This window comes from Ambystoma mexicanum, chromosome 8 (assembly GCF_040938575.1).
Source record: "Ambystoma mexicanum isolate Mex_15411 chromosome 8, UKY_AmexF1_1, whole genome shotgun sequence".
NCBI lineage: Eukaryota > Metazoa > Chordata > Amphibia > Caudata > Ambystomatidae > Ambystoma > Ambystoma mexicanum.
The window spans coordinates 1,633,506,049-1,633,533,508 of record NC_090929.1 but is presented as its reverse complement, the minus strand read 5'-3'; the positions used below and the strand labels follow the sequence as shown (position 1 = coordinate 1,633,533,508).

Sequence of the window (27,460 nt, the reverse complement as noted above, 5' to 3'; positions counted from 1 at the left end):
ATCGTTATGATATAGTAATGAAAACGTGTTTCACTATGTATTCATATTCTCTATGTCAAGTACATTTTCCATAATTCTATTCATGTTGAATTAGATTAAAGTAGATGGAAAGAATGGAAAATACGATTTTGCATATAAAGATTAAAATTGGTTATAAATGTTTTTATTTATTGAAAGTATCATTTACTTGTCATAATTAACTGAAAAGTAAACAATCAGCTATCCTTTAGTGAGTGTGACACTGCTCCATCAGAGTTTATCTAATAGGAGTGTTGAGATGTACCATTGAATACAATGTTTCAAGCATAACGGAAGATTACAGAGATTCTCTTATAACGCACCAATAGATTTAGGGCAGATGGCACCAGTGACTGGGAAATTCTGAACCAAGAATTGCCGGACGAGGGTATTGTTAGCTTCATTATCATCATAACATTGTCAATCTTGTGGCTAACGCAGCTGCTGCCTTAAGAATGAGCTGTCAATAAACTCATGCGGCACCCTGGTTCACAAGCATTTGAAAACTGTTGACAACCGTGCAGACAGGTAGAAATAAATGGACGAAAAATTACAGAGGCGTTACAGTTTCAACTGTTACAATAATGTTATGATGTTGCTGCTGGATGAAGAGCTTTAAGAACCCCAAAAAGCTTGGCTAAGGATTCTTAAATGTACGTGGGGCACTGTAAAGAAATGTAGAGACAAGATAAATCAAATAGTGCCATTTGTTCCACCCTGTGCCAGTCATTTCTGGATTTTCAGGATATACTGTGTCAGCCTGCAGTCACTCAGAGAACAGAGCACATAGAAGGGGGACTGTAGGAAGCACACCAGTTAAGAAGCTCAACCTAGCGCACTAAAAGGAGAAGGAGATGTTGTGTTAGCTCAACAAGGCGGGAAAGCGAGCAGCGGGCATTTGAGTGTCCAAGAAGCATGGCGGGTTTACCAGGGATAGCTGGTCCACCAATATTTATGCCGGTACCAGGAGCTGCAAAAATTCCATGGGCTCAATGGCGCAAGGGATTTGCTCATTATTTGAAGGCTGCCGGCGGGACATCATATTCTAGTGAAAGGAAGTTGGCTTTGTTGTTAAATTTTTTAGGATATGAAGGGCAAAGAATTTACGAGACCCTTCCTCAGCCATCGGGAGATGGCAGTGATGGTGATGCTGGAAATTAATTTGATATGGCCCTGTTGAAACTGGACAAGCATTTCAACACCAAGACCAGCACAATATTGGAACGGTATAATTTCCACATGTGGATGAAAGCTCAGGGTGAATCGGTTGAAGAATATGTGACAGCCCTGTGACATTTAGCATTAACTTGCAAGTTTCAAGGAACATTTGATGAACATATTCGGGACCAGTTTATGACTCACTGTAAGTCTAATAAGGTACGTGAGGAGTTGTGGCTGAGGGATGACCCCAACCTAGATGAAGTATTGGATCTTGCAAAGCACGTGGAACATTCATTGGCATGTGTTGCGAAGTTATCAAAGAACGAAACCAATGATCATAAGGAAGTCAAGAGTGAAGTATTAAGTGTGGCAGATAGCAAAAGCAAAAGAAGGGGGAAATCCAAGCAGTCGAATAGAGTCACTGGGGAAGAGAAGAGAAGCCAAGATCCAGAGCAGATAACAGAAAGAAGAGAGGACAGACTCTGTTTTCGATGTGCGAGCAGCACGCATTTTGCTTCATCTATCGTGTGTCCAGGTCGTAAGGCGACATGTGTGAAGTGCAGAAGGAAAGGCCATTTTGCGAACTGCTGCAAGAACTATCAATTTGGTCAGTCCAGTCAAAGGAAGGTCCTTTACGTCAATGAAGAAGAGGATGGAAGATCGTTAGAAGAGGAAGTGATACTTCTGATGCAGAATGTCATCATCAATACTATTAATGTTGTGATGGATGGTGAAAATGGAGACGACTGTGAGCGGCCGTATGCGATAGTGAATGTGAATGGTCATAAATTTTCCATGATGGCTGATTCTGGCTCAAATATTGCCTTAGTGTCCAGAAGTGTGTTTGAGAAGGAGATGTGTGGAGAGGTAACTCGATTAATAGAGCCGGATATCAATCCCGGAGGGTACAATCAGGACAGGATTGAGTTGCTGGGATACGTGTGGAGTGAATTTCAGTTCAAAGGAAGGAGGTGTAAGGGTAAGGTATATGTCACTAATAAAGGGCAATCTTTGCTCGGGTGGAGAGAACAGAAGAGTCTTGCTGTACGGTTAGATCCAAACCATCCCGAGCAAGTGCTCCAATTGTCGTTGCCGTCCACTGTGGTGGGCAAGTATGTGACAGAGCATTATGGGGTGTTTGAGAAAAGTTTGGGGAAGGTGAAAGGATTTCAACACCAGATTGTCCTAAAGAGGGGTAGTTTGCCAGTTGTTGCGAAACTTAGGCCTGTACCTTTCTCTTTAAGAGAAGGTGTGAAGAATGAACTTAATAAATTACTACAAATGGGTGTGATTGAAAGAGCAGGAGGTGTCGAGTGGATGTCACCGTTTGTGGTAGTAAAAAAAAGCTCGGGCGATCTAAGATTGTACATAGACATGCGTGAGCTCAACAAGTGTGTGATGGTTGATAGGCATCCTTTGCCAAACATGGGTGAGATGTTAACCATGGTGGGCCGGGGGAAGATATTTTCAAAACTTGATATGGCATCTGCATATCACCAGGTCGAGCTGATGGAAGAATGTAGAAAGGTCACGGCTTTCATAACTCATGAGGGCGTGTTTCAATTCAGGAGAATGCCGTTCGGTTTGGCGTCGGCCTCATCGGTATTTCAAAAGATTATGGATCGGTTACTTGGATGTGTGAAGGGTGTGTTTTGCTTCCAAGACGATGTGCTAATATGTGGTGAGACGTTGGATGAGCATGACAGAAGTTTAAATGCTGTGTTAAAAATCTTTGAAGAGAGAGGCATTACTTTAAGGGAGGAAAAGTGTAAATTTGCAGTGTCCAAAGTGGATTACTTAGGTCACGAAGTATCATCTGAGGGGGTAAAACCCAAAGAAGGCATTATTAACTCCATAAAGGAAATTGAAAAGCCTACGACCAAAAGTGAACTTTGTTCATTTTTAGGTATGATGGAGTTTTATCAAAAGTTCATAGAGAACTATGCAACCAAAGTTCTGGAGATGAGGAAAATATTAAGGAAAGGTGCAGACTTTATATGGAGTCGTGAATGTGATGTAGAGTTCTCTAGAATCAAAGAGGAAATAGATATGGCAAAACCTTTGGGATGTTTCGATACGAGAAAGTTGACTATCATTACGGTAGATGCTAGTGAGGGCGGCCTGGGAGCTGTTCTGGCACAGAAACAAGATGATGGATCAGAAGTTATAATAGCACATGCATCACGTGGTTTGAAAGGTGCCGAAGTACGTTGTTCAGTTCTTGAGAAGGAAGCTCTTGCATGTTATTGGGCGGTAGAAAGATTTAAAAGTTTTGTTTGGGGCGTGGAATTTGTGATCCAGACGGATCACAAACCTTTGAAAATCATTTTTGAGTCGAAAGGTTTGGACAAGATTTCGCGCAGAGTGGCTGGATGGGTCACTAGGATGCAAGCCCACAAATTTGTGATTGAAGTGATTCCCGGGAAAGAGAACATTTTGGCGGACAGTTTGTCAAGGGTAAAGGTTCATTCTCAGGACAGGATTGAAGATAACATGGAGATGGTGTTTGTAAACTCAGACGGCATTGTATCCAAGCAAGAGTGGTTGGATGAGTTAAGAAAGGATAAGGTATTGCGTAAGGTGATTTCGTATGTTGTCTCTACTGTTTGGCCGAACAAATCGGCGTTATTAGAGGAAGAAAAACCTTTTTGGGAGGTGAAAGATGAACTGTCAGTTGCTGATGAGATATTGTTCAGATGGGAGTGGGCAGTGGCTCCAGCGGGCATTCGAGGAAAGATCATTGATTTGGCACACAGTGGACATATTGGTATTGCAAAGACTAAAGGAGTATTGAGAACAGACTACTGGTGGCCGGGATTCGATAAAGAAGTTGAAGTCCAGTTGGGTGAGTGCCAATTTTGCATGAGGAGCGGGAAGGGATTAGAAGCCAAGAAGCAACCTTTAATTGATGTGGGTGTGCCCTCCCGTGTTTGGTGTGACGTAGCCATGGACATACTGGGACCTGTCGATTTGGGATATGGTCGGGGAAGATTTGTTGTTGTGGTAGTTGATCTATTTTCCAGCTGGGCGGATTTTAGAATTGTGAGAGAAATATCGGGAGAAAGTATGATTAAAGTATTACAAGAGATTTTTGCGAGTGAGGGTCTCCCAGGGAGTGTTCTTACAGACAATGGCACGCAATTTACTGGGGGATGTTTTCCCAAGTATTTAGAAAGATGTGGTGTGAGCCATAAGAGGGCAGCTCTTTATCATCCTGAAACAAATGGAGTAGTTGAGAGACTGAATAGATGCGTAATGGAGAGCATTCGCATGGGCGAAGAGTGTGGATTTGACAAATTAGCTACTATTCAAAATAGGATGTGGGCGTTGTGCATGGCACCTCATGCTACCACCGGTTTGTGCCCGTTCGAACTCATGAGAGGTCGCAAACCTTATTCCATGGTGTCCGCCATGGATAGGCAGAAGCAGGGAATCTGATGTGGTCATTGATGAGGTGAGAAAATCCCTCAAGAAGAAGAAGAGTGAATGGATCATGCGTGAAAATAGAAGGAGAGGAAGGAAGGAATTGCGTGTGAAGTGTGGTGACTGGTTGAGGATTAGGAAAGGGGTGGTGAGAAAGAAGGGTGACTTGTTATATTCTGACCCAGTTAGGGTCGTTGCTGTGTTGAAGTGTGCAGTGCGTATGGCTGGTGGCCAAGTTTGGAACAAGAATAGGGTTGCCGCTGTGAAAAGAGGTTGTGTGTGAAATGCAGGTTTGTGAAGGAGTTTTGGAAAAAAAGGGAGATGTGTTATGATGTTGCTGTTTCATAGCGTTTCCTCTTTGTGCATAGTAAAGCTAAATGACATGGAATGTTTATTACCTTAAGTTCTAGTGAGGTCACAGGAGCTGTGTTTGCTTACTTTGCTGTCAGCGTTCTAAGTTTGTCAGTTGAGAGTGTCTTTGTATTTGTAAGCAGCCCCTGCCGTTGTTGAGGGTCTTTTCCCTACTTAACTTAATAAATATATCATATGAAGACTTACCTGTGCCTGTCAAAGCCTTCATAACAAATAACTACAAAAACCACTGTCACAATATATCGAGCAATCTGGTCCACCAAACATGCCTTTTTGCAGAAAGTCATTTTGCGGATATAGTGAACTTAATTGGAGAGCATTCTGTGTGACTCACTCACTCAAAGATGTAGTTAGGTTTAACAACTTCCTATGCACTTCTCTGCCAAGATTGACAGGAGTGGCGGGTCCCTGCCAATCAGGTTCCATGGAACGCAAGCATGAGACCTGTAATCTGAGCTTGCGTTCTACGGAACCCGCAGGCTGCCTTCACCACCACAGCTTCCAGCTTCCGCCTGCCATCCCCTATCATTTAAAAAATATATATCCCAACCGTCCTCCCCATCCCCACTTACCTGATTACGGCGAACGCCGTGGTAGCTTCCCTTTTCCGTCCGCCATGGTCATAGAAGAGGGGCTCCGTATGAAGCTCTGCCTTCTATAACCATGGTGGCCATTTTGGATCAGTATTTTCATTCATTGAACGGGACGCAAAATACTTTTTATTTTTAGCACCCTGAGTTACCATTTGGGTAACCCGGGGTGCTAATGGCCGTAGCGTGCTCTCCGATGTGCCAGATCGGGTGTTATTGGCCCAGGGACCCTCTTTAAAGGCCCTTGCATGGGTGTTAATGCCACAATATTTGCCACAGCTCCCTAGAGTAGGGAGTCGTTCCCTCAAAAGGGACTGTTAAGACTTTTGCTGAAAAAGGCAATTATTGGACCCTGAAATCGAATGCAACTATTGCTCCAGTACTATGGACCTGTTCCTATCTAACATCCTGGAATCAGAGGTGGGAAGACAATTGCAGAGACACCCTAAGGATTCCAACATGCTACATTCCTTGCAATTTGGGTTTGAACCTTGAAATGGGAATACATCTGTCTGGATGGAGGTTTGTGGCAATCTATTGGCGTTCCTATCTCTGGGGTTGCTTTATTGTTAGTGTTGCAGGACCTACTCACAGCCTTTGAAAGGATTTAATTTTACATCTTCTTATCACGTTTGTCGGCGGTCACAGGTTTAACTACAGACCTACTTAAGCGGGTTTCCATCTTTCATGGAGCACTGTGTCGCGGAGGTTAGTTTGGGGGATCATGTGTAGACCTGGCACCTATCATCCTGTTGAGTACCTGAGGGTTTTCCGCTGTCCCTGATTTTATTTGATGTATATATGTGCCCGCTTCTGAATCTCTTCAGCTCCTAGTATACTGATGATACTCCTGGCTATGGGTTGGTGGGTCAGGTCATAAGAAAGTACTATCCAACTGTCTTACTGGTGTGGGGACTAATGGGGACTTACTGGATGGGAATAACTGGTTGCAGGTAAATACCAGCAAAACAGAGAGAATTTTCTTTGGCAGGCTGTAAAACATCTTCCCTCGTGGAACAGTCTCCCTGCTTTATTTTTGGTTAACCTCTCAGTAAAGAGCATAGTGAATAATCTAGAAGTTATGCTGGATTCTGAAATTACTTCGACTGCCAAGGTTCAGGCATCAGACAACACAGTGTTCTAATAGCTACATCAGTTAAGGCCTACACTACAGCATATCACAAAATCTGATAAGGCTCTTGTGATGGGGGTATTTTCCAATTCCCACTCTGATCCGTGCAGTGCTTGTAAATAGGGTTGCTAAGGGCTTGATAACCCAGTTACAAATCGCCATATTTGTACCGGGGCTACTGCCAAGCGGCTTGTTGCCCCGATTACAATTCTGAGATTTGTAACCAGGCTATATAGCCCTTAGCAACCCCTGCATATATAAAGTTGCCAAGAAGATGTGTGGGTGGCCTGCAAAGAAAGGAGCACAGCCCCCTCCTTAGAAGGTAGTTACATTGGGACCCTGTCAGTGCTCAAATTGACTGCAACCTGGGATGCCGGGTGCACACACGAATCTCTGGAACCATTCCCAGCCATCTTAAAAATAAGATCTCTGCCTGCAATCAGACCCACCCTCTCAGGTACCAGGGACACGCTTTGCCCTCTGTAGCCTGTTGGAGCAACATCAAACTAGGCTCTTTGGGCTTTCCAGGAAAATCACCCAGCTGTCAAACAGGTCCTTGGGTGAATTGGGATTCTTGAGGAACAAAGTAAAGGGGCCTATTTTCCTCTAGGGCAGTGGTTGTAGTTTTCTAGGTTTGGTCTGGAAGTAGTGACACAATCTTCAATATCTCGAGGCAGTTAGGTCTTCAGGAGTGCGCCTTACAAATGACTTTCTTTCATTAACATCTTTGGCAGGATTGGTGCATCTAGGTTAGTAAAAGTCTTCTAGTGAAGGTTTGCTCCATCCTGATTCTTTCTGTTGGCTATGGGAAGGGAACCTGTGAGAGTTAATAGAGGAATTATAGCATAAATGGGCTGCTCATAAATCCTTTTTTGATATCGAATAAAAGTGTGAGATGTGAGACCATCTCGTCCAGGTGGCTTTCCAGACCGCATAGAGTCAATTGAATGTACTATTTCTTCAAGAGACATCACATTGTACATATGTTCTTTATTGTCTCTGAAATCGCCATTTTCTTGAATTACACCCGTCTGTTCAAGCTCCCAAAACATGTGTTTAAGTGAGGTCTCCAATTTACAAATATTAGATGCTTCTTTTTGGAGCCTGGTGGACTTTTCATGAATAAACAAACACCTTTCTTTCCCTGATTGTGCCAACACATCGGCCACTAACTGTGTTTTCCTTGACAATGGCGGTAGATTATAGGGCACTGCACAAATAGTTTCCCCACCTCTCAGTCAACCACCTGAGGTCATCCCTACATTATGAGCTGGTTTCCACCTCCTTCCCTTTTATGTTCCTCTGATATTCCTCTCTACCTCCTTCACTCTCTTTGCCGGTCGGTTCCACTGCCTCACTACCTTCTTCTCTCATTTCGTGCTTTCTTCTTCAGCTCCATTTCTTCCTGTCATTTGACATGTTCATGCTCCTCTCCTTCTCCCTATGCTTCTTTTTTTCTCCTCTCTACAGCCCTTCCCCTCTCCTCCTTCGTTCCATTCCCTCCATTTTCTTTCTCCTTCTCTCCTCCTACACCAGATTAACTCCTCTTCTTTTCTTAGCCTACCTGTGGTGCCGCCACACTCTATTCTGGAGTTTTCATCTTTCCTCTACCATCTGACTCCTAACTCCCAATCCTCCCCTTCGACTCAACCACTTTTTATACTCTGGAGTTTCTAGGATTGGCCTAGTAAGTGTGAGATGTATGGCAAATGTGTTGCGCTAACGGTGGGCTCAGTTGGTGCTATCTAGGTCAGACTACAATTGATCCGGTTGTGCAAGCTTGCAGTTCCTTAAATCTAGATTATTTTACGGCTGGCCGTCATCTTCGTTTTAGACAGTGCTTTACTCCCGGCTGCCCGGAATCCTGCTGAACTTGCTGAAGTGCTCTGCGTGGTGGTCTGGTGATATGAGGTTGTGTTATTTCTAGGTGACTACAGTCTGAGGCGGGTTAGTTCATGGTGGCTTTTGTGAGCAGCCCCCGCAAACCAATTGCATTCTGCCATGTGATGTTTGATAGATTTACCAAACTGGCCACAGAGCTCAGCTACTGCTGCTCTACAAATGGAGAAGGCTGAATTCTCCAGATGTGTGGGTTCAGAACCCTGGTTATAATCCACAATGGGGTCCTGGGCAGTTGGCCAAAGACTTGACATACGATGCAGGGGATGGTATCGGGAGCATGGGGTATCCCCAAAAAACTGCCTCTGGGGGCCAATATCCTGTAGTGGTTGGTGGCCTCCCATGTCTATGTCTTCCCGGTTCTTATCCTGGCCACTCATTATACATTAAAAGTGCATGATGTAATTACTGCAACAGCAGTTACGGTAGAGGCCACATGCAGAAAATGACCAATCCTTATATGCCGGAAAACGTCTGCTGCCAGTGAATGCTTTTATCATATGTGTGGAAAACCAAAAACATAGAGACAGGTTCTTAATGCTTAACTGTTACTTCAGTGCCTAGTGGCACGTTTTGCAATTTATTTACAATTATAATCGTTAAGGATTTGTGGTGGGTTGTGCAAACATGTCTTCCCACCTTTTAAATGTTTACGTGAATTGTATGCAGTCATTGTTTTAATTGTTCCTTGTACCTCTGTGTTTTGCCACATATTTTCTAAGCAACACAATATTGATTGATTGGCTAAAATATTTTCCAATCATTGGGGTAGAAAGCCACTACTGCCTACCCTCCTGATAGCCAAACAAGAAAGCAGGCTACTGCCAGGGTCTCATACCTGCTGGCATACAATGCAATCACCGGATTAGTGCTGTCTTCATGACAATGACAACATACACATGTGTCTTTATTTTCTATTTTCCTGCAGCCATCTATGCCTGTGGAGGAATCCTGCTAGACCTAGAAGGGTACATTTCCAGCCCATATTATCCAGAAAACTATCCAGCGAACGTACATTGCGAATGGCGGATAGAAGTGAAGAACAACTTCCGAATCAGGCTGACCATCTCCATTGAACAGTGAGTAAAGCACAGAGTAGTTTGCAACTGCAGGGAAAGTCTGACCTGCTCCATTAAACAGTGCAAAAGCACAGAGGGACCTGTAACTGCAGGAAAAGGCCCACCCGATCCATCAAACTGTGAGTAAAGCACTGAGAGATCTATAACTGCAGAGAAACTCTGACCCGCTCCATTGAACAGTAAGTAAAGCACAGCGGGCCTATAACTGCAGGGAAAGTCTGACCCACTCCATTGAGCAGTGAGAAAAGCACAGAGGGACCTATAACCGCAGGAAAATGCCGACCCACTCCATCAAACTGTGAGTAAAGCACTGAGAGATCTATAACTGCAGAGAAACTCTGACCCGCTCCATTGAACAGTAAGTAAAGCACAGTGGGCCTATAACTGCAGGGAAAGTCTGACCCACTCCATTGAGCAGTGAGAAAAGCACAGAGGGACCTATAACTGCAGGAAAATGCCGACCCGCTCCATCAAACAGTGAGTAAAGCACTGAGAGATCTATAACAGCAGGGAAAGGATGACCCTCTCCATCAAACAGTGAGTAAAGCACTGAGATATCTATAACTGCAGGGCAAGTCTGACCCGCTCCATCAAACAGTGAGTAAAGCACATAGGGCATCTATAACTGCAGGAAAAATCAGATCATCTCCATCAAATACTGAGTAAAGCACAGAGCTGTTTACAACTGCATGAAAGCACTGGGGGGTTTATTTATTTATTCATGAATTTGTAGAGCACCTTTGGCCTGGAGGTAAACGGGTGCTGACTGCAGGAAAGGTCTAATCATCTCCATCAGACAGTGAGTAAAGCTTAGAGGGGTCTGTAGCTGCAGGGAGAGGCTGATCCACAGTCCCACACCATCATACAGTCAGTAAAGCACACAGGGGTCTATACCTGCAGAAAAAGGCTGACCCTCTCCATCATACTGTCAGTAAATCACAGAGGGGTCTATAACTGCAGGGAAAGTCTGACCCGCTCCATTGTACAGTGAGTAAAGCACAGAGGGGTCTATAACTGCAGGGAAAGGCTGACACACGCCATCAAACATTGAGTAAAGCACAGAGGGGTCTATAACGGCAGGAAAAGGCTGACCCTCTCCATCAAACAGTGAGTAAAGCACAGAGGGGTCTATAATTGTGTGTGTAAGTAAAGCCTGGATATATTGAAAAGTATTGTTCACAAATCAAAATATATGTATACTTGTATACTATATCATCTGGAATGCTGCAGGTATCAATCGTATTTGCACATGATTGTTCTATACTCAACCCCACAATGTAACTCTCCTGCCAAACAAAAACATACGCAAAATTGAAGAGTGATGACAAGAAGGTTTCGAATGAATTGTAACCTTGCTCTGGGGAACTCTCCAGACCTCCCGTGGCACTACACAGGAGGAAAGACCATATGCAAATCAGATTCTTTCCCACCTCAAAAGGGGAAGTGCAACCCAAAGTGCAAGGTCACATTCCTTCTGAACCAGACCACAAGCGACCGTAAAAGTAGCTGACCACCAATCCCTGTAGCCACTTACTTATCACTGGGGAGCTTGCAGCATTCTCAGCCTTTGAATTTGCATTGTACTGGCGGTTCTGCAGCTCCGCATGCCAGCCACACTCCTGGGTCCTAACAATGTTTACCTGAAGGGCATTAGGGGAAAGATGCCTCCTCAGCTATGAGGGCATCTTAGATACAAGAGATGCGGCAACTCTGCTTTTCGGTGTCTTCTACGCCTTCATCAGAGAGCACGTGTGCAATGAGCCATGTCCTGCTGTTGCTGGTTAGATTGGAAGAGAGCGGAGGAGGCAATTGCCTCTGCACAGCAATGTGTAAGATGTGTAAGGTGATCCCTGCTGCGAGGATGGATCAGGAAGATTCTGAACTGTGCACCTGTGTGCCTGCACATACTGATTTGTGTACAGGAATCTGTGTGTTGTGCTACCAGTAAAACAGAACCTGTGAAAGGTGCAGTTTGGAGCCTGTGTACTTTCTGCCTAGTTGCACTAATGCTGCCCCATAGAACGGCATTGAGGGCTAGGTCTTCATAAACGGTGCTACTGCTGCCCCCTTCAGCTTCATCCTCTGTGTATTAACATTTGGGTGTAGAGGAAGAATCTGTTTTCCAGATTGCCTTGATCACTGGAGCAGCTACCTCCTACCGAAGTCAATGCTCTTTAATACCCTTGAGTTGTGAGCATTCCAACTCTAACAACATATTACCACAAATAACCCCTTCAGCCTGGCTTCTGACCTGGCCACAACATTGAGACTGCTGCACTTCACATCCACAATGACCTCCACAGCATCAAAAAGGACACACATCTGTACATATGCTCCCTGACTCCTCCACAGCCTTTAACACCATCAGCCACACCATTCTCCTCAAAAGCTCAACCCACAGCTTGAAAGTCTCAGGCATTGTCCCCGACTGATTCAACTTCTTCCTTACTGACTGAACACAATTTGTCTCCATGCCTCCTCATCTGTAGACTCCGTCGGACAGACCCTCTGCGAACACAATGTCCGTTTCCACCAATATGCAGATGAAACACAAATATACTTCCAAAAATCATCCTGCTCACAACTCCACATCCTCCACCACCGGGATGGCCACCCATTCCTCAAACTCACCCCTTCCAAAACAGAAAACCTCCTCATCTGCCACCCAGGCACACACCCGACAAAACATCTTGTATCAAAGGACTTGCCACAGACAACTCACACATATCCCTCTCCACAGCTGCAAATCACTTTGCTTCACCATCAACCCCAACTTTCTTTTAAGCATCACGAAAACATGCAACCTAGAACTACTTCTCCTGCACAAAATAAGACACATCCTTTCCCCTGATGGCTTCTGTACTGCAGTCCAAGTACTAGTTCTGTACAAGCTGGATTATGGTAATGCTTTCCTCACTGAACTGTCCAACAGAATCCTTGCCCCCGCTGCAGGCCATACAAGACGCAGCAGCCAGACTCATCCTCCACCTATCCAAACATTCACACATCACCCCAGCTCTTGCCCAGCTTCACCGGCTCCACTTACCCCAGAGAACTGCATTCAAAGGACTGTATTCAAAGCCATGGCCACCTTAAAAACCTATTTGACCTTAACAGCAACCTGAACCCCATCACCCAAGCAAACACAAGACAAGCCAACCAGCACCTTCAAAAACATTCCACTCTGCAAACTAACAAGCACACAAAAACAAACATTTATCTAGAGGGCACCCAGAGCATCCTACCACTTCACATCCACACTTCACCCTCCATCAGCACTTTCCAGAAAAGTCTCAAAACATGCCTGTTTCCCTGCACATAACCCAGGCCCTACCTGCGTTCACCCATCTATCCTAATCTTACTTTCCTAATTTGAAGAAATGTGGAGATTCTGTTTCACTTCACACCTTTTAGACCTTTGAACCTTGTAAGGCCCTCCGAGACCCTCAGGGTAGAGCCATCTACCGGTAAGGATCTCGGAAGCAGCTTGCTCATTCCATTACCCTAGGATATCTTAAAAGACATTCATTACCCGTTTGTGCTTTTTTACTTGTACTATACACCGAGAAAGCTAAGTACATTCTCTTAAGAACCCAAGACCAGTTGCATGCCCAACCCCTCACCAAGCTTACTTCTTTATTTGGGTTTGTCTGCTATTCTTATGGAGACAATACTCAAATTGTCCTCCGTCTCTTCGTTTGAAACTGCATCCGGACTCAGATCCTGCCTTTAATCATCGGTTGGTGAATGGATGGGTCTTTATTGGTTAAAATCTCAAATGTGACAAAACAGAGGAACTTGTGGCAGGTTCCTCTATGTAGACCTCGCTCTGCCCTCCTCTGTTTTGGCCCCCTTTACCTGCCCCTTTCCCCCTGCGCTTCCAGTGGTAAGGAACCTGGGAGTATAAGATCTCATCCTCCATTTCCATGGGACTGCAAATCAAAGCTGTGTGTCAGAAGGGTCACCTTAACTGAAAATCCTACCTAAAGTACTGCCTTTTGTGCTATCTCAGTTTCGCGCCTCTCTAGTGTTGCTTCTCTTGCACTGTCTTCTCCTGATTATTGCAATTCTTGGTTTCTTGGCCAACCCTTTTATTTGAGAAAACGTCTTCAGGTTCTCCAGAATTCTGTGGTTAGATTTGTGTTTGGGTTCCCCAGGACAGCGCACATCTCTCTTGTTCTGTGCCGGCTGCACTGGCTTCCCATAGCTAAACGTCCTCATATCAAAGGCCTTCTACGCCATATTTTATGTTGTACAGGTGCTGAATACCTGCAAACTAATTTCTGCTGGTATGTTTCTCACCGCCCCGTTCGCTCAGCTGAGGCCGGGCTTGGGTCAGTCGCACGCTTCAGATATATGAAGAGAGGTGTGCGCGCCTTCTCTGTGTTGTCTAATCAACTCTGGAATTCAATTCCTCACACCCTTTGTGTTATGGATAAACTATCTTGAGTTTGTACGTGCACTCTTCTGTTCCTGTCTCTAAGCGCCAGGTTACATTCTGGTGTTTGTGCACTTAATAAATTCACATAACATAACATAACATAACATGATGCTGACTTTTATGTTAGAAAAGCCCCACTGAAATGATTAAGCCAAACTATCAGCCCCTGAGGACAATGTGAAGTTCTGGTTTATGTGTGTTGCCTGATCTTTAGAACTCGAAATTATTAACCTCTGCCCTGCTACACACGTAATCTCTTTTAGTTTCATTGTCATTTTCCACAAACTATAGTATGGTTGTGTTGTGTTTCGTATATATAGCACACCAAAGTCAAATTGTTATTTTCTTGATATGCTCGCAGGAATCGTAGCTAGTATTGACTTAGAGAGCAGGATTTTCACTGTGAGAACCTCACAGCCATGAATTCAATCTATTTTATAGAATCTATTAGATAACTAGGACTTTGCATTTATTCATAATACAACACATTAAATCGGACATACACTATGGACATACTCAATATTTGGCTAACAGTAGCCAAACGTCTTGTGTGGTGACCATTTCGAGAATTCCATTTCTTGTTCCCCTCTATTTGTTTCCCAGCAAGGATCGATCAGACAATACAACACGCCCTTGGAAATCATTTTCATCTGACAAAATAGTACAAAAAGCGAATCATATCCCAAACCTGTGTAGCCTACCCAAGCCTATAGAGACTCTGATTGCATTTAACTGTTCTGCACTAAATCGTTTAGACTCCATAGCCAAATTGAAAATAATGAAAATACACAGGGGTGGCAGTCGTTGAAAAAAATGTTTGAGTTTTCAGAATAGTCTATTGTCTGGGTAGTTGGCACATTCGAGGATTGTCACCTTCCCCCAGCACACTCTTGTTTTTAGTACAATTGCAAAATTTTGGGTCAATCAATACATCGAGTGGCCAATCCAGTTCGAACCCTAGAAATTGGGCACGGACCAGAGAAGCCATAACAGGCAAACTGCAATGTACCATGGACCCTCCCGAGGGGCCACTTTTAATAGGCTCTACATACTCAAAATCAGTTCAACTGAGAAGGTGCAGTGCAGGAATCTTTCTGCACGTTCTTAGCAGTTCACTTCTGTTAATGTGGAGATTCTTAGACTTCCTTCAAATTTTATGTATGTTAGATTTTCTGTTATCCACCGTCACAACCAGTGTCTGGATATCTATAACTGGTGCTGGCGGCTCTTTTGCTTGGTTTGATGAAGAGCCAACTATGGGAGTCCTTTCCATCTCTTGATTTAGGCGGTTTGCTGCCGCATTTAACTCAGCAGCCTTGGCAACCCTTTCTTCAGGACCACTTGGAGGAGGAACCTGGATAGAATCAGGTAAAAGTACCATTCTCCTGAAGAAGCCAGCTGGTCAGGGTACCCATACTCATTTGACAGTGCCTTTCTTTTTCGGGACAACCTATTTTTCATATGTTTTGATGGCTTAGTCTGGTTTGAATCTGAAACAATGGTTGAGTTTAAAAGGAGAGACTGATCTTTATCTGGAATCACAGGGTTTTTCTCTTTGTTTGCCGCAGTTTTCTTTGGTCGCTTTTTCTTTCGATGTTGCTGTTTATGCGTACGATAGCTTAGGGACGATTGATTGGACACTATTATTTGTAGCCAGACTCTGTGATAGGATGCTAATTGGTCGATCGGCCTCAGATTGTACCCAGGGCTCGATGTGTTGGACTGCCGCCTTCTTAAGTGCTATATCAAGACAGGTTTCCATACCGTCCCTTAAGGTTGCCAACTGATCATTTTGTTTCACTACATCCTCTTGGATCCTACCGCACAATCTTAAAAGAATTTTCTCAGCAAAATTCAAAAAATCCCATGAAGTGCCCACCTAGTTGTGCTGACTGATCCCCCTCAATGGGCGAACTGTTCCCCGAGAGAATATTGCCCTCACCAGTCTATATAAATATTAATTTAAAATATATATACAAGGTTTAAATAAGCATTCTTTAAAAAGCTTCATCTACCAGTAACATTCAAAGTTTGGATTCAGTTTGTAAAAGACAATACAAATTGGTAAATACTTTTCTTATGCTAACACATGTTCCAGCACACGGATTGACTTCAGTAAAGGTCAGCGTTGCCCTTATTTTCAGTTACCAATTCAGTTATTGAGTTGTTTAAGGAAGGAAAGGTTAGACTACGACTTAGAACATACTTTCAGCAGTTTGTAGAACAGTTAGAATCTCCTAAGGTGCGGCAGGTAAAACTTTATCCCAGCAATAATAGAATCCAAAATTATAACCTATGTGGGAACAAGTACTTCTAAAGTCAGTAGCTTCAGAGGAGTGCCTTTAGGGAGCTAGAACAGCCACAGTCAATGGACAAAGTCAATATTTCTGATGCACTTCTTCTTAGATAAAGTCTCAACAAAGTAAGTTCAAAAGAAATCACAATAACTAAAGTGAGCTACTTTGCAGAGAGCATCAGCTGTTAGGCCAGTGCAGGTGAGTTGAGATAATTTCCAAAAAATACTTCACAAGACAGGAAGCACAACTTATGGCTAAAAGGTGAACACCCCAAGCCCCACAGTGCCTGTGATTCGAAGAAAACATTTTCCAGCTAGATTGCTCCTTGCTACAGCTTGGCAGACCCTTGTTCCTGGACCTTGGTCGCGGTGACGAAAGGCAGAACCTCTGGTGGGCTCCTGCGGCAGTACTCAGGAAAGGGACTCCACAGCAATGCATTTCCTTTGTTTCAGTGGCACTTCAGTGTTCTGGCGCCTTTTCCTCAGCAGCAAATGAAGAATTAAAACTCTGGTTGGAAGAAACTTGCTCCCTCTGGCCTGGACTCTGGTGAGGGGACTCTGGATCAAGATTTCCTGCTTCTACGGGGTCCTCTGGATGTTCACGAAGATTTGGACAGATTCAGATTTAGCAAGATGATGCACTCGTCAATGGTCACAGGCCCCCTGGCTTTGGGCTTCTGCAGCTCTGGTGAGGCACAGCAAGTCAGTGGATGTGCCAAATGGAAGCTTGTCTTGAGGCTAGTTGGTCCAAAGAGCTCAAGGGAGGAAGTCGTCCAGTACGTCCAGTACGGGTCTTCCCAGTCAATATGAAAATGGGGTCAGTACAGCTGCAGGGCTTCAACTGGCATTTCATGGTCCAGGAGGGTGCTGCTGGCATCTCGCCACATCTTCTTCTTCGGATGTTCCTCTCCAGTCATCGACTCACCTTCTAGTCCCAAACCCTCGCTTTTTATGCGATTTCCCATTCATTCACAGCCTATGCTGTCAATCACACAGCAGGGTGGCTGTCCTGCCAGCAGGCCAGTCAGGATTGGTTTCACTCAGGCACACCTAGAGACAAAGGGCAGGGAGGTTTCAGGACCCTCCCACATTTCCTGCCTTTCCAGACACACTGGAGCCTGGGTGGGCTTCAGGGCCAAAGCCTGCCAAATGCAAAACACACAAAGGACTCAAACATGCATCAACTAACAGACTAAAAGCCCAGAAGAAACTAACAAACTGAAAATGGCGAAAAAAGAAGACAGGGGCCATCTTGGGAAAATGGACACCCATGCGTGCTATACTGCAGCTGAGAGTTCAGCCTGCGGTAAAGATGCACACTGGTAGTAAAATTAAACCACTGCCACCAGCCATTCAAAGTAAGTTAGTGTGACAAAAATGTTTACATGAGAAATGAGATAAGGTATTACTAAGTAACCCCCCAGCAGTCCACGTAGGGTGGTGTGTGCAGGTGTTAGGGAGAATTCTCATAAATGGTTGATTTTCCTTACCTAAAGAGACCCCCAGCAGCTTTGCTGGATTTCTAGGATTTATTTTTTTCACCTGGTAAGAGTGTGCGCCTTTTTTCCCACTCTTACATGTGTTTTGCTATGTGTATTTCTACTTTCTGCGTGATCTTGGGCACTGGAGCCTCACCTACTCCATGTGCACCACTTTTTGTGTGTTACACAACAGCTTCAGTGCAGTGACACAGGGTTGTCTTTGAGACTTCCCCCTGACTCAATTTTTCTTGGGCTGACTACTGTCCCCAGAAACAGGTAAAGTTGCCATTAACTTTATATAGTCACTTTAAACCACAGACCCAGTACACCCCATCTTACATGGAGTATTGAAAAGGGTTAACTCTTATCCCTTTTTGTCTGTGCCTCTTGGAGCCTTTTTTCGCTCCCTTAACATTAAGACTTGGCTGGTGGCAGTGGTATCTATCCTAACCTTTCTACCGCGATTATCTTATATAAACGTGGTAATGTTTTAGGCTACTATATTAGCCTCGAACATAAACCTGCTGGACCAAATACATTTTATTTTGGTTCCGGCTGGGTTTAGTCTCCATTTCTTTTTGTTAAAGTCTTTCTCGTGTTTTTCTCTGCGCGCCAAATCGGGGATGACTCCTTTGTTCGCTGTCTTTTCGCGGGCTTCTGCACAGAAGCCCTCCTTAAGGCACCTGATAGTCTAGATAGGCAGGATGTGAGGGAGGCATCTTCGGATCCGTGCTATGGGTTCCCTTGGTAAACCAAGTCGCACTCTTGTCTGATTGGCTAAGGGGACTGGCCTTGCCAGGCCAGCCACCCTGCTGTGTGATTGACATCAAGGCTGTATGAATGAGGGAAAACTACATAAAAAGCAGGTCTCTGGGACTGAAAGAGCAGAGTCGCCACTGGAACGAAAGAACCAACGAGGAACTGGAAGAAGAGGACCCCTACAACGACTGAACCGCCCTGTGAAGCCCTGCTGCAGGTCCGAATCACCAAATCCGACGACAGAGAAGATCCTCCAGGAAACTTCTTCCCTTGAGCTGGTGGGACCAACCAGTTTGCCCAAACTACAAGCCAGGACCCCTCCTCTGGTCCAATTCGCTGTACAGAGCTACAGTGGGCCGAATAGCCAGGAAGGTCGGACCCAGCTTGGGTTTTAAGGAGCGCACCTTTTATTCATTGTTTGACGCTGCTGCTAGTTTCTTCCCTGGGTAGTGCAGGACCCTCCAGTCTTCCTACTTCTGATCAGTTCGACAGTCGCTACAGGAACCGTGAGCCTGCAGGAACTACCAGGAACGTCTGCCTCAGCTACAGCCCCCTCTCTGCTTTAAAGTACTGTGCAAATCCAGTTGTGCATTTCGCTCAGCCGCAGTGAAAGTGTTTGAAATCTTTTTCCAATCCGAGGGTTTGCCCTTCTCTCCTCTTTGAACTAACTTTTCTACCAACCAACCTCGTCCGGAATCTGTGCCACAAACTTTACAGAGAACTGTTGTGAACTGTGTGATCTTGAGCAAAAGACTTTTGACCCATTGACTTTGGCCCTCAGCCTGTTCTAGCTGATCTCCTCACTGTAGTCCCTCTTGTTCAATTGCCCAGAGTACTTACCTGTTGGTTTTGCCTAATTTCTAATAACTTTGTCTTTCCCTCCCTTTTAAATTGCTGGAGTGCCTTTTTGCTCCCACTTCATTTTGTGAGCTTAACGTGTCTGGAATATAAGGGAAGCGTTGTGGTGTATTTATGATTGTGATTTTGATCTTGCTAATAGTGAAATGTTATACAACTGTTGAGTAAATAAATATATATTCTTTTAATTAGAAACCTTGAGCCAGTGTTTGCCTGAATCACAGTGACTGCTGTCCTTTGGGTAACTATTTGCACTGCTCACTTACTCTTGAGATACGTTTGGCTGCTCCGCTACCGCTACCACTACCACTATAACTGTGTAGTACAGGCCTGTACCAAAGGTGAAATAGTACTGTCACTTGTAGTCTTAATTGTGTGTAGTGTTCCCAAAGGGTACTGCATATAATGCTGCCTAACAGCAGGTCCCACAAAGAGAAAGGTAAGTAAGACAGGGATCATCTTACTATTCTTGGGAACAATAGTCCACCCAAGGAAATGTATTTAAACAATTGGAGAAGTCCAAGGGATTTCTAAGTGCCACTGCACCCAAGGTGCTGTATGTCACTATACAAAAAGCAGATGCCTATGGAGTTTGTCAGACTCCATAAAACAGTAAAACACAAAAATCTCAGTCAGGAAAAATAAACGAGAGAGTGAGAAAAAGGTCCCACTCACTCAAGTGGAAAAGATTACAAGCCGTAAATCCAGCAAAAGAGCTGGGGGTCTCTAAGGTTGAAGTGAATTAGCAAAGAAATGAACATTTACCCATAACACTCATTGAGCATTGTTAAATTCATGGCGATGGTGGTGATGGCACAAGTTCAGAATCATGTTGAACAATTCAATCTCCTGGAGCAGGCCCAGATGGGATTCAGATCAGGAAGACGTACACAGCTAATCACAGCACTATCATAGATGAGTTAAGGATGAAGGCTGACGAAGGAGGAGCCAGAGCTTTAACCCTTTGGGATCGCTCTATCGCCTTCGCTACTGTGGACCACTCCATCCTAGTGTCTAAGCTTTGCTCTATCGGATTTGGAGGAAGGATTGCGAGCTGGATTAAATCCTTGCTCACTGGAAGGATTAAGACTGTCCTATCAGTAAGGACCTGATAAGCATGAATGCACCAAATGAATAACCAGAATTAAGGCCTTGTCAGAATAATATTAGTATTGGGCCCTCCTGAAGTGATGAGTACTGGTCCAACTGAGGTTTTTCTGTAGAAGTTACCACCAGACGTTCAGCAGAGGCCTGAGTTCTTCCCGCAATTTCTAATAAAATGAGCACACATATAATTTGAATATAGACATGCACCTAGTCTCCTTTCTAACTGTTTTGTTTCCCAAATAGTTAAGCATAGTTAGAGGCTTGGTGCTTAAGACGGCACATTGAATGGGAAACCTCCAATTGCAATTTACTGACCTCTCCATTGGGATTGAACCGTTACTGTGCAGTCAGATAGAAATACTTTTAATGAGGTAAACAGGCCATTGCAGGATACTGGCATTAAATAGTTCAATCTGTTTCGATGTAAGCTTAAAATATTGAATGCAACGGTGCTCTTTCACATAATTCCTGATGACGCCCTGGACTGTGTGAGGATCACTGACCACTGAACACTTACATTACTCTCAGTTGTTCCCTGAGTGATGGTTGTCCTCCCTTGTTGCAGTCAGTGGTTGTGGATAACCTATTGTAACATTCATTAATCACTGAATTGTTTACTTTGGGTGATGCATCAGTGACAAGAAACATTCAGAGCCTGGCATCCCCTAGTGCATGTACCACAGTTTCAGAGATTGGATATATAATAGTATTGCTGTGTTAATCCTAATGGGAAATGCCACCATGCAAGTGCTAGCGCAGAAATATCGAGAAGTGATGGATCTCGACTAATTGTCACCTTACTGACACCATGAGCGAAATCTCCTGGCTATACAATCAAGGACAAGCTTGCTTTAAAATTCACATTGATGAGAACATGCAAACAGCCTGGTGGCATTTATCATTCCTGTGCATAATCAAGTAGTTCACAACAACCCCTGTTTTCAGCTTCATTGTCCAAGCCTTGACCCTCTGCCACCTGGACCCGGGCAATGCCCTCCTCACATGTGTCCCAGCTTCCACACAGGACCAATGAAAGCATTCCACCAGACTGCATGGCATTTTTCTCACAGGTTCAAAATAATACAATCATACCACTCCCATCATTAAAGAGAACTGCACTGGGTATCACATGTGGGTCTACATCATCATTTAGTCAATGACAACAAAGGCACCTGCATGTCTAGGAAAAATCTCATTATCACAAGAGACCAACACAAAACCAGAGGAAATGACATTGTCAGGTCGGAATCAAGAACTCAAAGGAAGTAAAACACAAAACTAAGGTATACCCACCAAGTACCAAGAATGTGCAATAGAGTAACTCCATCAGTGAGGCCTGCCTTCACATCGCTTGCACTTCAAGAAGGAACTGAGGACCCTGCTCCTCAAAGATCATTCCACCGGACACTGACTGCTGATTGGATGATAGAGCCCCTTCCTTCGTGTATTGCATGCAACGCCGATCCCTGCTTTCTGTGCCTTTTGCCCCCTCCTTGTACAGCACTCTGTTGCTGTCAAGCTAGGATCCTGCTGTAGAAATCACATACACATATGCATTCTGTACATACATATTATATTTGATTTGGGGCACAACTCACTGTTGGAGGATGTGGCAATGTGGGGGTGGGGTGCGCAGGGTGGATTTGGTTGAAAAGAAACTATTTATTTTCCTATGAATGGTCACGATTACAGCTTTTTGGTGACAGGAACATGAAACTGTTTGCTCAAAACTAAGATTCTCATAAGCTGCTGAGTATTAGCTGCATACAGTTAGGCTTTAGGCTTTGTTTCCAGATTAGTGGGGAATTCTCACAAATAGTATTAAGACTATGATGGGAATGACCTAATCGAATGGTCATGGAATTAGAATCGATGAAGACCTTTTAAGTTTCATGTTTTTCATTCTGGTTTTGTGCAATTTTCTTTTTATTCTCCTTTCTACCCATTACCTCATTGGCCTCTCAACTACACCCCACCCTCATTAACAGTTACCCCGACTCACTTCTGTATGTTTTGAGGACAGTTTTGAAATCTGAGTTATACATCTATTTTCTCAGTTAGGGAGTTTTTGAACGTTCTCCTAAAAACATCACAGAATCAGAGGTAAGCCTGCAATTAACCCCTACACTGCTCAACTTCAATTATTTTGTATGGAAATTAGGAGGTAAATTTTTGTGCTAGAGGCAGTTGAAGGGTATGCTTGCTGTGATCTAGGAGCCACACCTGGCAAATGAGAGGTATGTAAGCTTTGGTAGAGGGTTGCTGGGGAGGTGGTACATAGGTTATTCTGCCCATTAAAGTTTTTTTTTTTTTTTTAAATAGATTTTTATTGATTTTTCAACACAAACAACGATACAAACCAAACAGCAGTGCAATAAACAATATTCCAATAAACATTTAACCATTAGTGCGCACTACTCCCCTGATCCCTCCCCCCTCGCGAGCCATTTTCCATGTCTTGTTCCGCTTCTGTAGCACATGAGCGAGCATCGTCATCATCTGGATCTCCCAAAACCCCTGTCCCGAATATGCAGGATATCAATGTCTTCCATGCCATCAAAGAGCCCAGTTCCTCCTCCCAAGACATACAACTCGCCTCTTGCCACACCGCTGTCTCAGCCTCCGCCCATTTCTGTAGGTCATTCCACCACACCTCAACCCGTGGCTTGCTACATTTTTTCCAGCCCATGGCTATTCGTCGTTTGGCCAGCACATACGCTAAGTCTTTCAGTTTGCTTACATGTTTCTGCTGCCGAGGTCTGGGAAACCCACCCAGAAGGCATGCCCAGGCGGTGTCTATGGCAAACGTGACCCCTCTCTCTCTCAGCTTGCGCGCCGCCTCCCTCCAGAACCCCTCAATCACTGGGCACGCCCAAAACATATGCGTCATGTCCGCATTTTCCTCGTCGCATTTGGGGCACGCCTGTCTGCCTGCATTCCGAAATTTGGATATCCTCAGAGGGGTCATGTACGCTCTATGCGTGACGTACAGTTGTATTTGCTGCAGTCTGGCATTTCGAGACACTTTCCTGTGGTACCCCAAAGCCCGTTCCCACATCCCATCTCCCATTTCGATCCCCACCTCACTCTCCCATTCCAATCGTAAGCATGTCAGTTCCTTCCCAACTTTCAACATCACCATCTCATACAGCCTAGAAATTTCATGTCCCCCTTCCGTTGTATCATATATCCCCGCCATCGTAACCTCCGATTCATCTGCCATGATATTCTCAGGCCACAGTTCCCGAATTTTCTTCCCCAATCTGTGGTATGTAACATATTGGCCTTCGTGCAATCCAATCTCCTCGCTAAGTTCCACAAACCCCTTAATAGCACCCTCCTGCCACACATCGCCCAATGTCACCAACCCCACCGATTCCCAGTAAGTCCTAATAATCTCCCTCAGCTGTCCATCCACCCCCGCCAGGGCAACCAGTGGAATTTGCGGAGAACACGGAAGTGGGTCACCCATCATTGTACATGCCCGTCTCCACACCTTCCACCCCAGCTTCACCATCGCCGGGTACCTTCTCGTGACAGCCTCGGGCAACCAAATGACCTCCTTCAAGAAAAATGGGGCACAATCTTGCCCGAATAGTCTGAGTTCTGGGGTCTCTTCGTCGGACAGCCATTTAGACACAAACTGTAGTTGGCTCGCTATGTAATACGCCTCAAAGTTTGGGAGTTTGACTCCCCCCTTTTCATGAAAGTTCTGTAACTTCCAGAGCGCTACTCTATTACGAGTACCATGCCACAGAAACTCTCTGCAAACCCCATTTATTTTAGCGAAAAAACCCTTAGGGATCATGTATGGGATGTTGCTAAAGTAATGTAGCAGCCTAGGCAGAACTACCATCTTGATCATCGCCCCACGCCCCATCAACGCTAGGGGCAACTTCTGCCAAAAGCTCATACATGTGCGTATCTTCTCAACAGCCATCTCTGTATTATGCTTGTATTCTTCCTCAACCGTGTGGTAGATATCTATTCCCAGGTAACGGAATGTATTGACTGACCAGGGCACCTGGAGCACCGGCAACCGCTCCGTGGGAACACCCCTATAACAGCCCAGCGGGAAGATGTACGATTTCTGGGGGTTGACCGCTATGCCCGACAACCTCGCATATCTCCCCATCACGTCCAGGATATATTGTAAATTCTCCTCCGGATGACTCAAGTACAATAACAAGTCGTCCGCATACAGGGATATCAGATGGTTTTCTCCCCCCACCTCAATGCCCACGATATCATACTGCTGCCGCAAGTACAGTGCCAGAGGCTCCAGGGCCAGGATGTACAACATCGGGGACCAAGGACACCCCTGTCTAGTGCCTCTACTAAGCTGCCATCTCTCGGATATAATCATGCCCGTCCGCACTCTAGCCAGCGGAGCGCTGTACAGCAGCTCCGCCCATCTAATATATCCTGGTCCCAGTCCGTATTCTCTCAAGGCCGCCAGCAGCCACTTCCAATTAACCGAGTCGAAGGCTTTAACAGCGTCCAACGACACTATCGCCATTTCCCCATCACTGTCAGATCCCATTTCAATCACCCGGTGGAGTCGTCTATGGTTTTGGGCAATGTTTCTCCCCGGGACATATCCCGTTTGGTCCGGGTGTACCAGTTTGCCTATCACCCTTCGCAGTCTGTTGGCCAGGACAGCCGTTAGTATTTTGCTGTCCTGATTCAGCATAGATATTGGTCTGTACGACCCACAACTATGCCCGGGTTTATTAGGCTTAGGGAGCGGTATAATAGTCGCTTCCCTGAGCGATTCCGGCAACCTCCCCTTCTCGAACGCCTCATTAAGCATATCAAGCATCGGGGGGAGTACTTCCGCTCCAAAAGTTTTATAAAATTCACTGGGCAGGCCGTCCGTTCCTGGGGTCTTGCTAGTGGGTAGCTGCCGGACGACCGCCTCCAACTCCTCTAGTGTTATTGGGGCATCTAGTTCCTCTCTCTCCTCCGTGCTCAACCTGGGCAGCCCGATATCTTGCAGGGTCTCCAACATTTCCTCCCGGTCGCCGCCACCCGGATCCCCGTACAATGCTTTGTAGTAATTTACGAATTCCTCATTGACACCCTCCTGGGTATCTATCTGCTCCCCATCCTCTCTAATTATTGTCCTAATCGGGGGCCTCGGGGTTTCTCTTTTATATAACCATGCCAAAAGACGACCCGTTTTATCTCCTCCCGCATGTTGCCTTTCAATATACTTTTTGTAATTTAGATTACAGAGCCTCCCCCAATGTTCTGTACACTGCTGCTGCAGTTTAAGCACCAGTTCGTCATCTATATGCTCGCTCTTCAGCACCTTTTCCAGCTCTCTCTCCGCCTTCTGTAAATCGACCAGGGCCCCATTCTGCAAACCTTTCGATTTAGCAATCGCCACCCCACGTACCACAACCTTAAAGGCCTCCCACAGAGTTCCCGCCGAGTCAACGCTGCCAGTGTTGGTATCGAAATAGCTAACTATTTCCTCCCGCATGTCTTCCCTAAAGGCCTGGTCTTTAAGCGCCTCTGCGCGCAGGCGCCACGTCGGGATCCGCGCTCTGGGGCGGCCATATTGCCATCCCACCACCATAGGCGAGTGGTCCGAGAGGACCCTCGCTCTATATTCCGCACTAGACACATCCCCCAAGACGTCCGACGTGGCAAAAATATAGTCTAGCCTAGTGTGCAACCGCTGCGGGGCCGAGTAATGCGAGTACTGTCTCTCAGTGGGGTGCTTAGTCCTCCACACGTCATCGAGCTCAAAGTCCCGCAGCAGTGTCCGCAGCACCCGGGCTGCCGGGGCGGGCCTAATCACCTTATCGTCGGATCTATCCATCCCCGGGTCCAACACACAGTTAAAATCCCCTCCCCAGAACACCGCACTCCCCACACACCAACTCAAGTTGGCACTCATGGTCCGGAAGTACTCTGCCGTGCCCTGGTTCGGGGCATACGTGTTCACTACACACATCTCTCTGTTCTCGACTACCCCTCTCACCATAGCCAGACGACCCTCAGTATCCACACGTTCCTGCTGCAGTTGAAACGGGACATGTGGCGCCACCCAGATCAGCACGCCTCTAGCATAAGCTGAGTACGCGGATCCTACCACCGTTCCCCCCCACTTTTTCTTCACCAGCTCTAATTTGTCTCGGGTCAAATGCGTCTCTTGCAGTAATGCGACGTCTATCTTTTGTCGCCTCAAGTACAACATAACTTTGTTCCGTTTAAGGTAGCTATTGAGGCCCCTGACGTTCCATGTTAACAATTTAAGCTCCCCCATGATGTACTGATATCTTGCACTCTCCCCCCCGACCATCCCTGTTCGTTCATGCTATCCAGAAGTCTCATCCAAAATCTTCCCTCAGGGCTCGCGATCCCATTCAAACCTCCCAACACTATGTACACCCCAACTGCCCCCACACCCCCCCTTCCCCCTGCCCATCCCCTCCCCCTCAACTCCCTCCCCAACTGTTGCCCAGCTCCATCCCGGGAACTCAGGCCCCCCCACATCTAGTTCCGGCTGTTACACACAGAGCCCAGTAGGGTAAAGTCGCCCTAGCGGCCACTTAACTAAGAAATACTAAACGGGGGTGAATGGACCAGCCCCGAAAGGCTCCCATGTACGACAACAATTACAGTGCAAACAGTGCATTTAACATCCAGTTCCAGGCCCGACCTCCCCAGGCCATAGGAATAACTATAATCAAGTCCCATAGTCTCCGGCAACACCCTCTCTCGTCGTAGAGCACTTATCTCTCATTGCCACCTTCATCCGCCCGGACCTCCGACTCCTGGGGGCTGCCCTGCATGTCCAGCCAACCCATGGCTTCCTCCGGTGACTCAAAAA

The 27,460-nt window shown here is 45.5% G+C and overlaps 1 protein-coding gene across 2 annotated transcripts in view; it reads left to right on the top strand.

The window, feature by feature from the left end:
* LOC138473825 (deleted in malignant brain tumors 1 protein-like) overlaps positions 1-27,460 on the top strand; it is a 733,343-nt gene that overhangs the window by 441,049 nt on the left and 264,834 nt on the right. For both annotated transcript variants that reach the window (XM_069612215.1, XM_069612214.1), the window contains one exon: positions 9,524-9,674. In XM_069612215.1, the coding sequence (XP_069468316.1) occupies positions 9,524-9,674 (151 nt within the window). The remainder of the gene's footprint in view (positions 1-9,523; positions 9,675-27,460) is intronic.